Consider the following 13496-nt stretch of genomic DNA (forward strand, 5'->3'; position numbering starts at 1 on the left):
ATTTCTTTCTTTTTCTTCTTCTTCTTAATTTAGAGTAGGCTCCATGCTGCGGATGGAGCCCAACACAGGGCTTGAACCCATGACCCTCAGAGATCAAGAGCTGAGCTGAGATCCAACTGTCGGATGCTCAACCGAGCCATCCTGGCGCCCTGGTGATAGATTTCTTGTTAGAAACAATGCAATCCAAAATCAGCTGGCAACATCTCTCAAGTACAGTAAGAAAAAACAAAGACAAAAACCTGTCAGCCTAGAATTTTATACCCCATGAAAATCTCTCAAAAGTTAAGCCTTTTTTTCTATAAAAAAGTTAAAAGAACTGATCAGCAGACGTGAACTATAAGAATTCTTAAAGGAAGTATTTGAGGCAGAAGGAAAATGACAGAAGATAGAAATATGGGTCTACACAGAGGAATTAAGAGAACCAGAAATGGTAACTATAAGATGGTGAATATAAGATATTTAAATCTCCTTAAAAGGTAACTGACAATTTGAAGCAAAAACAACATATTGTGGGTTTTACAGTATACAGCAGTAAAATCTCTGGTAAGAATAGCACAGAAAACCAGGGGGGGCAGAAATGGATCAATACCGTTGTAAGGTGCTTCTACTATCCATGAAGTGGTATAACCTCACTTGAAGGGGAACTGCAATAAATTGAAGATGAGTACTATAAACCCTAAAGCAACACACACATGCACTGTAGCTAAAAACCAACAAAGAAAATAAAACAGAATCAGATCAATAATCACATTAAATATAAATGGTGTACACATTCCAATTAAAAGGGAGAGATGGTCACTGGATTTAAAAAAGGCAAAACCCAAGTACATCTGTCAACACAAAACCATTTTTAGTATCCAGATGCAAATTAAAGGGATGAAAAAAGAATAATCTTGGGCTCCAACAGGGTATAGACTAAATTTCCTCACTTCTAACAAGTGACTAGTTTTGATGAAAAGGGGGGGAAAACCCCAAAAGCTTTAAAAAACCATCCAACTGTGGGATAACACGGTTTTGGAAAAGATGAGATGTGTTAAGATACACTTACATACCTACACACTGAACACATGTAAATGGAATATATTTCGGAAAGAGAACAGTCTAAACATTTAATATTACACTCACTTTAAAAACAGCTAGTACTCAGCTGGCTAGAGTATTTTTAATAATCACTGACATTCTCTAAGACAAATGGATTTTCCACGTGTCCCTGAGGAAAAGTCAATTTCATGTCTGTGGTCATCTGCTATTCTCTGAAGTCTTTGCTTTGTCACCCTTCAGGAAAAGAGCTGCCCTGGGGTGCGGAAAGTATAAGAGGCTATCAAAACATAGTTATAAACACCACTCTGTTCCAGGAACCTCTTAAATAGCAATTTGGCCTTCTGATAACGCATCTTCGGATTGAAATGGCTGAACCAGCACAGTGATCAAGGATTAAAATAAAAAGCACCCCATGTTTTATGGGCTTCAGCGGTAGTACAACTGTGCCCCAGAGCCCTAGGAGCTCCTCTTCATGCCTCCTCCTCTACCCCTTCCTTGGGGGCAGCCTGGCAGGGGACTGAGGAGTCCATGGGGCCTGTGTCTCCGTGGTCTGGGGAGGAGGCTCACAGAACTGCATGCTGGCCTCTCTGGTCTGTGACGTTTGTGAGTGATGAGCTGAAGAGAGCCGCCCAGTTCTGCGGAGGACAAGAATTCGCTGTGGAAAAAGCATTTGTCACTGCCATTGCTAAGAGCCCTGGCTGACCCCGTTTCTCAGCCAAGGACTCAGAGTAGGGAAGCAGAGAGGTTAAGAAAATAGGTTCCCATGTTCAGCAAAGGCTGAAATGGAGCAGTGAGACTGGAGTTTCTCTGGTCTGGCAGCCACACTTAAAAACTAATCATCTGCCCAATTTAGGATTGTAAGATGTGAGCAACACGGAGATCTGGGGGCCACTGCAGGGAGTAAGAACACTTCGAGAACCTCTGCTCCACACACAGGATGAAGGAAATCTCACAAACACCATGTGGGGTACGTGGAGCGGAGACAAAACGACACATACGGCATGGTACCATTCACATACAGTTCAAATACAGGGCTCTGGCTCCTGCTTGGCAGGAAGGGGCACGGCCTAGGAAGGGGCCTGCAGAGCCGCCCATTACGTGCTGCTCCTGGATCCAGCTGGTGCTTTCACCAAAACTCCCACCACACACATATGATGTGTGGTCATTTCTATTTACCACGCTTCAGTGAAAATTCACTTAAGACATTCTTCGTGCTTACTTTCCCACCAAGGGCAGAATCAAAAAGAAAAATACATGTTAAAAATAGTATGAAAAATGAATTCATGATTTAATTTCAACAACAATAAACCTACCCTACACTGGCCATATGCTGTTCACAGATTTCTATTCTGTTCAACTTACCATTTTACTGCTAGAAATTTCCCTCTCCCTACAAGCTGCTTTGCTTCCTTTTATCAGACAACAAAATTTGTTTAAAACATGGTGCTTCCACTTTTTGTTCTGGATGACAAGTATTTCCGAGCAAAATTTAATGACCTAGTTTTTCTTGTCTGCTTTTCTTTTAATTTTCGTATTTATATCTTTATCCACCTCTCTGCTTTTTAAAATTGTCTACTTTACCATGAATGATTTTACTGTAATTTGTATTTTAAGCTACCACAAATCCTTTTTAGGGCTAGACATGTTTTGCAAATTTTCCTACGTGTACCATGCCTATAAAACTTAAAATAGGCTGTATTTGGAGACTTCCCTATTAAAAGACCATTTACGAGTTACCTTTCTTCACAGAAGGCCTCCCAGACACTGTCCTCCCCATCCAAAGAGGGCAGCATTCAAGATCCTGAGAACAACACTGTGTCCTAATTTTGGTATTTTTTTATTAGTGTTTTCCAAGCCTTTGCCTTCTGTCTCTTAAAAGCTCTCTTAAGAGCCTGAGTAACGGACTAAATGATTTGTTATAATCCACTCAAGTTGCCTCATATTTTTAGACTGTGGAAAATCTATTTTCGTGTTTGATGAGAAACAGACCTCGCCGGGGCTGAAGGCAGGGGAAAGGAGGAGAGTGTCCGGGCCGCACACGGTCCCTGTGTCTCTGTTAGGCTACTGGGAAGTCCCTGTCAGGGGTCAATGAAGATCTCTGCCTGCTGCTGCGGTGATCGGATGCTGGTATGAAATGCCCCTGCTCTCTGGCAAATGAAATCTAGCTCGGCCACAGAACACCCAAGGTCACGGAGGCCGGGGGGCCACAGCAACCTCAGGGGCCACCGGTGAGAAACCTCCAAGACCGGCCCCTGTCATCTTGTTAGGAGAGGCAGTGGTGGAGGGTCAGCAAGTCTGTTCACACGCAGGAGCACTGGAGCATAAAAGGACAACTCTAAGTTGAAAAGGGGACAAGACAGCACGAATAAGGAGACATGGTCTCCCAGTGCACCTAAATCCATGCGGCTGTCAAGTCCAGTAAGAAGGAGCCTGGGGGTCCTGCAGGCAGCACGCCGGCCATGCCAAAGGGCAGAGGTGCAGAACATGCGCCTCCCCCCACCCCACCTGCCCCGGGTGCCCTCCGTGTAGGCCTGACCGGAGCCATGACAGGCCATGAAGGAGCAAGCCGGGCCCAGGAGCACTTGTGAGGAACAGCTAACACGGGTCCCCACCAGGAGGAAACGACAGCCAGTTTCACCGCACACCCTCTGGTACCACCTGAATTTTGAACTGTGAATATATCATCTAATGTTAAACACTTAAATTAGATGTATAATTCTAGGAAGATGGAGTCGACATATTTCTCTATGTCTACTAGTAAACACAACTGAAAAATCCTGGACAGGTGTAAGACGACTCTGAAAGGCGGAAAGGAAGCTGACCAGCCGAGGGGCCTCAGTGGAATTCCCTGCGTTTTCTTTCTGCTCCTGGTGTCCTAGACTCTGAGCTGAAGAAGCCAGCGGCCCAGAAAACCAAGAGGCACAGACAAAGCCTGAACAAAGCCTTGCTCTCTCTAGTCTCTAGATGAAAGACTAGAAAAGGAGCAGCTTAGTAAGACAAAATCTGGACAATAACTGCTCCGCTCCACCAAATACCTCAGAGAAAGCCACGCCCTGCTCCCACCCACCCCAGTGAAGGTGGGGTGTGGAGCCTGCTGTGGACCCCAAGTCCCCTGCTGAGGTGGCGTCTGTCAGGCAAGGCCAAGAGGTGGATGGGGGGCAGGAACCAGAGGCCCCTCCTGCTCCTCACTGAGACCAGAGGAGGCCTCCTCATTAGGGGAGGCCCCGTGAGGAGCAGTCATGGGCCACACCTGCCTCTCCCAGCTAGGAGTATCAGTACAAACGTGATCCACAAAAGGGAAAAGTGATCGACTGGACTTGCTCAAAATGAAAAACTTGGGCCCTGTGAAAGACTTTGTCAGGAGGATGACAAGATAAGCCACAGACTGAGAGAAAACATTTGCAAACCGCATATCCAACAAAGGACGAGTATCTAGAATATATAAAGAACCCTCCAAACTCAACAGTGAAAAAAAAAATCCCATTAGAAAATGGGCAAAAGACATGCCTGACATTTCAACGAAGAGGACACACAGATGGCAAATGAACCTCAAGACATTCGACGACATTAGCCATCAGGAAAACGCAAAGGAAAACCACAATGAAATATCATGACACGCCTACCGCTGACAAAATGCCACAAACCAACAGAACTGCCGCAACAGACTTGCGGTGGGAATCAGACATCAGTCCTCAACAGTGCGCACATGTGCATGCCTGTGTTTGGTCTCCTGCCTACGTTCACTCACAAACACTCCCACCCTCTGGCTATTAGACACTTAATTTCAAAATCACACTTAACCCAACAAAAAGTCAACCTCGGCAGGCTCTCCCTCATTCTCAAGAATAATATCTGGTGGCATTTGATCACTATCTAATGGGAATTCAGAAAGGGCTCTTGCCATTGAGAATTAGGAAAACATCAAGGATGAAGGGACACTCCCAGATTTTAAAATTGTAATTTTTTTTTAAATCACTGTATATTCAAAACATTCACTGTTATTCTTCCGAAAAATCACTGAAATGAAAAGGTGGGAAGGCGGATGAAGATCTTTAGGATAAGAAACAAGCCTCTGTTATCATGGTGGTAATTCCCACAAGAAAGCTGACTGCTATCGGGCCCTGAGCAGAAGGCTGCGGGTTACCTGGCCTGGTCAGTTCACTGAAGAGATGCAGGAGAAAGCAGGGGTCATAAAGGCCATCGAGATCCACTGTGCGCCGGTCTTTAAAGATCAGTTCCTGTGCGTCCTGAAATAGCCCGAAACAAACAGAAATGTGTGGTCTGGCCACATAAATGTGGTAACATGTGAGTGCTTAGCCACTGATCTATAGAGTTCCAATGATTCTGAATATTCAAAAGCATAAGAAAACAGCACTTCTAACATGAAATGGAGATCTTTGGGATCTGCTTCAAACTAGTCTTTTTTGGGGAGGGGGGGTTATGAATGAAACGAGCATGGCCGGTGTTGATTAAGTGCCGCAGCTGAGTGACAGGTGTGGGGGGCCCGGTCTTGGTACCTCTGTATGTAGTTGGAATTATACTTAACAAGTTGTTAACAAACCGTAAGAAAAACAGCGCTTGTGTTTTGCAGTATGCTCAAGTTGAGGCTGCCAACAGAATCCCCTGAGGGGCGAGAAGAGCACGCTCTGCTGCCGGGAGTGCTCCCTAGTGGCTCCCCCGGGTCCCCGCACCTCGGGGGGCAGCAGCCTCCGGTTCTGCGGGAAGTGAAGGATGGTCTTCATCATGCGGTCCGGATCCAGCAGGCGGAGGACGTCCCCGACGCTCGGCTGCTGCCACAGCGACTTGCCCAGGCTCCGGCATGTCTTGTGATGCTCCACCGCCGCCGGGCCCCACAGGAACACTCTAGAGCCGGACGGGGGAGAGCAGATGGGTCACTGGACCCCACCAGAACAGAGTGCATGACGGGGACGATGACCGTCACAGGCAGCGTGGCCGAGCAGCCAGCACTCGCCAGCCGCTGTCCGGAGCACGTGACAGGTGTTCTATCATTTGGTTCCCACCCTAACAAAGGGGGAGGAGGGGGCTGGTGGAGATGCTAGCGGTGACGAGGGTGGGTGACGGTGTGGGGGGATGATGACACCTGCTTGGAGCTTCCCATGTGCCACTTACTTTTAAGCCCTTCACATCTACTAATTCACTGTATCTGTGTACCAACCCCGTGACGTAGATACTATTATTACCCCCATTTTGCAAATGGGGGACGAGGCACAGGGAGGGTTAAGAAAGTTGCTCAGCTGGTCACTTGCCCAGCCAGTTAGTGGCAGAACTGGAATGCAAAACTGGGAGGTCTGGCTCCACAGTCCAGTCGCTGGGCCACAGCAGGAGAATCCTGGCTGCTCGATGAGGCTTCCTTCCGGTTCATAGGTGGCCATGAGCACAGCAGGTCTGCCCCAACGGCCTTCTGACTGTCCCTGCCCCGAGTCTACCATGCCAACGCCTCTGTTATGCACCACCAACACCCACTGCAGCCACCCCAAGCCTCCCCTTCCTCCTACTTTTCTCCCCACTACCTCCCACCCACCTCCCCACTAGTGGAGGGTGCTCCCTGAGAGCCGGGCTCTGATGGGGACCCCTTCTCTGCCCCCAAACATCTATCAGCTCTCTGTCTCCTAGATGGAAATGATAATATTGCAGTCTGACACTTAAAATCCTTACCCAACTAGTCTGTCCGGCCTTCCCACCACCTTTTCCCTACACATATCTTGTGATGCACATAAGCTGACCTGCTCACCATTCTCAGAAATGGACTGACTTTCCCAACTCCCAGCCATGGTGACACTGTTCCCGCCACGTGGTGTCCCAAGGCTCCTCCACTGATCCTCAGCTCCATCAAATCCCTCCAGTGCCAACCCGGTCACGAAGCATTCCCTGACTCCCCCTCGGGAGAGGGTACTCTCGTGTGCTCCCCTAACAGCTGGGTTACGCCACCAAAGGCCAATTAGAAAGAGTTCCATTTACAATAATCTGATTCCCTTAATAGACAGCAAGACTGTGTCTTATGCCTCTAGGTATTCCCAACAGTGCTGGGCCCAGCACCTTGTCAAACAGCAAGTGCTCAATGAACATCTATTTAATTAAATACTTCTAAACTGAATTCTAAATACACACTCGTTTCTGCACAGGTCAACAGGAGTCATTCAAGTTCAAAAATAAATTAGCTTCTTTAGGAGGCTGTTCCCTGGGGGGGCGGGAGGACAGGCAAGCAGCTGACATACTGGACACATCCGTCGAGTGGGCACCATTTACTGGTGTGAGATCTGTCCACTGAATGTCCACAGAGTTCCCATGTGGGCCCCAAACTCAGGCCTCCTCCTTCAGGGATGGATATGGACCATCCTTAGAGCATGAGGCCGAGCCTTCCACAGGAGCTGGTATGTGACCTAGGAGAGCTCCACCCATCCTCCCTTCTCACGGAGAATCAAAAAGGTATGAGAGAAAATCTGGGGAGCCTGCTGTGCAGATCATATTCCCCCAGTCTTGGGACAGCACCTTCAAAGCCCGCTGCTCACACCTCCAGGCCCAACCTCACCTGAAGTTCACAAGGCTGAGGTCGTTCTGTTCATACGCCCGGAGGAGAAGTAAAATCTTCTGGTCTAGAAGTCAAATCAAGGTCCAATTAGAAAGCTGAACCCCTCACACGCTCCTTCCACCTTGTCACACCACCTGGTCTCAAGCTCCCTGGTCACACTTCCGGGTCCTCACATGATCCCTGGTCACACAGCCCGGTCCCCTCACACTCCCTGGTCACACTGCCTGCCTGGTCCCCTCACACTCCCTGGTCACACAGCCTGCCTGGTCCCCTCACACTCCCTGGTCACACTGCCTGCCCGGTCCCCTCATACTCCCTGGTCACATTGCCTGCCCGGTCCCCTCACACTCCCTGGTCACACAGCCTGCCCGGTCCCCTCACACTCCCTGGTCACCCTGCCTGCCCGGTCCCCTCACACTCCCTGGTCACACTGCCTGCCCGGTCCCCTCACACTCCCTGGTCACACTGCCTGCCCGGTCCCCTCACACTCCCTGGTCACACTGCCTGCCCGGTCCCCTCACACTCCCTGGTCCCCTCACACTCCCTGGTCACACTGCCTACCTGGTCCCCTCACACTCCCTGGTCACATGGCCCAGTCCCCACACTCCCCAGTCATATCGCCTCCCCAGTCCCCTCACACCCCCTGGCCATACCACCCAGCCCCCACACCCTTACCCAGGACGCTGAGAGTGGCACCATAGGCCCCAAGGAGCACGGCAAAGTGGCCGCTTTCACAGACAGAGGGACACATCTTCACCACCACTGACATCAGATCCACTAGCGCTTCTGGAAGGAAATAACACCGAGATGCATATCAGTGCAGGGAGATGTGCACACAAAAATAAAAGTAGATGAGGAAGCATTTCAGGGAACATTTAAATGCTTGAAATATCCTCCTCTGAACAGTATCAGTCTCTGGACTGTGCCTTGTCCCTCTTTTTCCTTTTTTAAATGAGGCATATCTTCACCACTGTCTCTCTCCTTGGCAAGGCTGCCATTGCTCTCTTCACTCCCCCTCCCACATTTTAAGCCACCAAAGATTTTAACACCTAAGCATGCTCCTCTGTGATTATGTTAGTAAAGTCTCTATATATCTACTCCTGCCTAAATAAACAGCGGGGCCTTTGTGATTTTCCTACCACCCACACCAGCAACTCGGGGCACGGCTCTCTTGGATCCAGCAGCTGATTACAGACCGACCCCATGGGGGTTTCTACCGGCTTGAGCATGTTCATTTTGTCTCCAGGCAGAGCGTGGCTTTAAGAGGACAGGACCCTTCAGACCATCTCCTCTGCTGCTTGGCCCAAAGTCAGAGGAAATACTTCTTGGGCTTGGATTTGACAGAAACGAAACATCCTAATGCCATTTTGGTAATGCCTCCTTAGCTCTGAAAACGCATCAGTGCTAAACCTTGGTGTGCAGCTAGTGGGGGTCACCTTTTACTTGACTGTCCAGGTTTTCCTCTTCTTCAGACTTTAGTAGAGTTGGCAAAAAGAGAGAATGCTGCGTGAGCATCATGTGGACCACTGGGAGCTGGATGAGCTTCGTGCACACGGAGTTTTCAGGAAGATACAGGCACTGTATGGCAGCATGGAGGGCCTTTAAAAACGCGTGGTCCTGATACCGAAATCTAGGAGGCATGAATCAAAGGGGGAAAGAACTTCATATAGGGGAGTTTTATTTCGCAGGATACAACAAAAAACCTTTCTCTTGGCATTTTCTTCAGAAAAATTTCTAACACGCCACAAAGATGACAATTTTACAGCGCATACCCGTCTACCCATGTAGATCCCACTACTGACGCTGCAGGACACTTGCTCTATCACACATCTAGCCGTCCACCCATGGCAGCGGGCATTTCTGAAAACAGGGAGGGGATGCATTTATTTTCCTGCAGTGCAAACACCAAATGAACTTCCTATTCAGTTAAAGTGCCAGGAGGCAGAAGAGCTGAGCCTGAATCAAGATACCGCTCACTGCTCAGCCCGCCCTGCCACGTCAGCCTCCCTGCTTCCTTGCGTCCGGCTACTGAGAGCTCCCATCCAGGGGTTCAGAGGCCTTCTCGGCCTTCATCCCTCAGGACCCACTGAAGGGATGAAAGCAACCTGCTCTGGAATAAAGCAGCTTTTCAATCATATGTGACTAACCTTAAGAATCACTTAGCATACAGTGGGCATTCTAGAAATACAAATTAACCAAAGCCCAAAAGAAATGTCACTATTCCATGATGGCAATCCAAGGCAGTCATTGATCTGTGACCCACCTTCACATCTTTCTCTTCTCTTGGGCCAAGTAAAGCATTTTTCTGTTTCAAGTCGGTGACTAATCAGGGAAGTGAAAATTAGAGGCACAACAACAGTTTCATGAGTCTGACCCTATCAAGTGCGAGTGAGGATGTGAGGAAAAGATGTGCTAGGTGAGCTCGGAAACTTTGGAGAGCAAGCTAAAAATCTAGTAAAACTGAAGCTGTGGCCACACTCCCTGCCAGCGAGCGCCGCTCCCTGAGAAAACCTGGCACGAGGCATGAAGGGGCGCGCAGCCTTCACTGCAGGCACGGGAGGGAGGGAGGAAGGGAGGGAGGGAGGAAGATGTCCACCAGCGGGGGAGGGGGGGGCTGAAAACAGAATCATACCCCCCGACCCCTGCAGCAAAAACAAATGGGCTGAGATCTAAGTGTATCAGCATGGGTAACTCAAAAACACTTGAGTGCAAGAGAAAAAAAAAAAGACACATAAGGCGATACATTTGTATAGGAAGTGAAGCCAACTAAAATACTGTCATTACTATTTAGAGACATGCTGGCGTGCAACCAAGGTAGGAAAACAACCATGGCCATGATGAAGCCTGACCTCAGGAGAGTGACGCTTTATGGGGGGGGGGGGGGGGAGAGAGACAAACACAGGAAGCTGCCGGCACTTATTCGATCGGGGCGCTGCTGTCGTATTCTCTGCGTGCTCTGGTTTCTTAAAAATATTTCATTTTTTAAAGGCTGCTTCTGTCATCGTCATGTCAGTGGGTAAATCGTGCAGCCTCCGCGGCATCCCACACCCCGTCATCCGTGAGCCGGGAGCGGCCCGTGATCCACAGACACCGGGCTAACGAGCTACCACGCAGGCTTGGCGTCGCATGCTCACGCCCTTACTCAATTACCCCGAGAGAGCAAAACGGACTCACTTAAGTCCAGTCTTCACAAATTTCTGCCAATCACCAGGATCAACTTCATTAAGGGAATTCTGTGAATAAAAGAAGAAATATTCAGGGGACATCTTCAATTCATTTAAAGCACAGAATACAGATCTTAAATTAGAGGCGTTCAGTAAACACGGAAAACAGTGAGTGGACCTAAGGAATCCATAGAAGCACGCAGTTGTTTCTTTCTCTGATTTTTTAAATTGTTTTATTATTTCTGCTAATGGCTCTGTCATTTTATTAGCATGTCTATGATCACCAAATGAGCAGAAAAACACTCCCTGTTACCTATCCCTCTGTCCACCACTTCAGAAGGCAATCGTGGCCTGTGTCATGCACAGGGCCAGCTGCTCATGGCTTAAACACAGGACGGCACCTCTCCCCAGCGGAAGACCTTTGCACCATCAGCAGGGCCGATGCTGGTCCACAGTCACTGATGTAGAGAAAATCTCCAAATACAGCGCTAAGTTAAATCACAGGGGTGGGTGCTCTGGAGGGAAGGGAACTTCCTGGGATGATGAAAATCTCTGATGGGAGTGTGGGCACGAGGGTATATGTGCATTTGTCAACACTAAACTCTACACTTAAGAGCCCATATTTACACATACATACACACACACACACACACAAAGAGCCTGTATTTCACAACATGAAAATTATTCCTCAGTTAAAAGGGCTGGTGAGGTGGGCTCAGAGTGGGCGGTTGCGTGTGCCTGGCAGCAGGGGGCACAGAGGAACTCTGTACTGTCTGCTCAGCTCTGCTGTGAACCTAAAACCTAGAAACAGTGCATCTATGAAAGAGGAAAAAAGAAGAGAGAGAACGGGAGGTAGGGGAGGGGGGAGGCAAATCCCTGAGAAGAGCACAGCCTGCCCTCAGTCATCGAGCTGGCCTCCTGGATGAGGGGCTGACGACAGGGTCACACAGGAAGGGCCACTGTCACCAGTGGTGGGTGAGCCCAGCACCCTCCTCTACGCTCAGCTCTCCCTAGGTCTCAGGGATGTTCCTTGTGCCCCCTAGTTCTGCCATGTTTGGGCTCCTAGGTACTTTGAACGCACAAACCTGTAACACAATGAATTAAGGCTGAGATACAGGTTAAAAAGTCTCCTGATACAACATAAGCACACCGCTTGATCTATAACCTACAAATCTATTTATCACACAACTGTCACCTAGGGTTATTTTCCTGAGGATTACTTTTTAAATTTTGGGTCCAGAGTTTAAACACAAGTCACAGACCCTATGAGTTTTAATGCAATTTTACATCACGGACTGAGGAACAACTCATATCCTTCAGGATGTTATTCCTGTGCAAAAATAATAATTTTATAATGACCAAAAATAGCTGAATATTTCCAAATTTTATGACAGCTCTAGGCTCATAGTGGCAAGAAGCTCCATGAACCCCAAGCATAAGAACCTTAAATAAAACTACTCTAAGGCACATCATGATCATGTTGCTTTAAACAACGTAAAGAAAAAAAGATTCTAAGGCAGGGGAACAAAGGTAAGAATGACAAACTTCTTATCGAGAACAATGTATGCCAGAAGACGGGAAAGCAACGACGTTTGACAATGCTCACAGGAAAGAAAAACCTGGAATGAAACTTCCCAACTCATTCTGAGGGCTATGTTACCTGACCCTAAAACCAAAAAACAACAGACTGCTAGAAAATGAAATTATAAACAGATATCCCACATGCACACAGATGGAAAAATTCTTAATAAAATATTAGCATATCAAATCCAACGATACGGAAAAACTGTAATACACTGTCATCAAGCAGGTGTATCCCAGGAACGTAAAGTTAGTTTAACCATCAAAACTCAATTAACGTAAGTCATCTTATTAGCAGACTAAAAAAAAAACCAAAACCATAAACCATTTCAGTAGAAGCGAAAATGCGCTTGACAAAATCCTACATCCGTTCTTGGAAGAAGGCAGCGCATCGTCTCGGGGCAGAGTCAGCCCTGCTCATCTCCCACTACTTCTGGGTGCACATCTGTGAACTCTGGTCTGTCTATTCCACTCTTTCCTTTCAAAGTGTAATCAGGCTCTCTAAGGAAAGGAAAGACACCTACCAGCAGCTCACTAAATCTCAGCAGCATCTGCCTCTCCTGATCCCGGGCACCGTCGTGGTCTTGCTGGCCACCACGGAAAGATACGATCAGCCATTTCACACAGGACTCCAACAGAGTCCTCCTCCAGGTACGCAGCTCTCCGGCCGACCCTTCCAGCACTGCAGACACAGAGTCGGCCACGCTCCAACTGCACAGAAGACAGAAGGCACAGAGTCGGGGGGATGGCCTAAACCCCTCCAGCTTAAGTGTAACTCCCATTACAACGGGCCACCTGGGACAGAGCTCTGAGTCCCACTCCCCCACAGCACCTAAGCACCAGAGTCCATGGCTGCCCTGGCCTCCTTGCTCCAGCGTCACAGATACACCAACATTTTTACAATTACCGGAAACAATACTACTGCACCAGAAGAAAAGATATATTGTCCAGACTTTGCCTAAATCAGGCTATCTCAGTGTCAGTTCTACAGACATGTTGGGCCAGATTATTCTTTCTTGGCAGGGGGAGCAGTGCTATGACATGAGAAGAGATTCAGCAGCACCCCTGGCCTCTATCCTCTAGATGCCAGAAGCGACAGCCCCCCTCCACCACGTTGTGACAATAAAAAATGTCAGACGTGGCCAACTGTCCCCTGAGGG

General features: G+C 48.3%; 1 protein-coding gene across 2 annotated transcripts in view; it reads right to left on the reverse strand.

Annotated features, from left to right (window-relative positions):
- The window catches only part of URB1 (URB1 ribosome biogenesis homolog), a 67150-nt gene that overhangs the window by 12634 nt on the left and 41020 nt on the right, over positions 1-13496 (reverse strand). For both annotated transcript variants that reach the window (XM_035017590.1, XM_035017591.1), the window contains 7 exons: positions 12861-13047; positions 10766-10824; positions 9028-9221; positions 8267-8377; positions 7592-7655; positions 5733-5904; positions 5186-5288 (listed from right to left, as the gene is read on the reverse strand). In XM_035017590.1, coding sequence (XP_034873481.1) covers positions 5186-5288; positions 5733-5904; positions 7592-7655; positions 8267-8377; positions 9028-9221; positions 10766-10824; positions 12861-13047 — 890 coding nt within the window. The remainder of the gene's footprint in view (positions 1-5185; positions 5289-5732; positions 5905-7591; positions 7656-8266; positions 8378-9027; positions 9222-10765; positions 10825-12860; positions 13048-13496) is intronic.

This window comes from Mirounga leonina, unplaced genomic scaffold, assembly GCF_011800145.1.
Source record: "Mirounga leonina isolate KUSES-001 unplaced genomic scaffold, KU_Mleo_1.0 Mir_172, whole genome shotgun sequence".
Classification (NCBI taxonomy): domain Eukaryota; kingdom Metazoa; phylum Chordata; class Mammalia; order Carnivora; family Phocidae; genus Mirounga; species Mirounga leonina.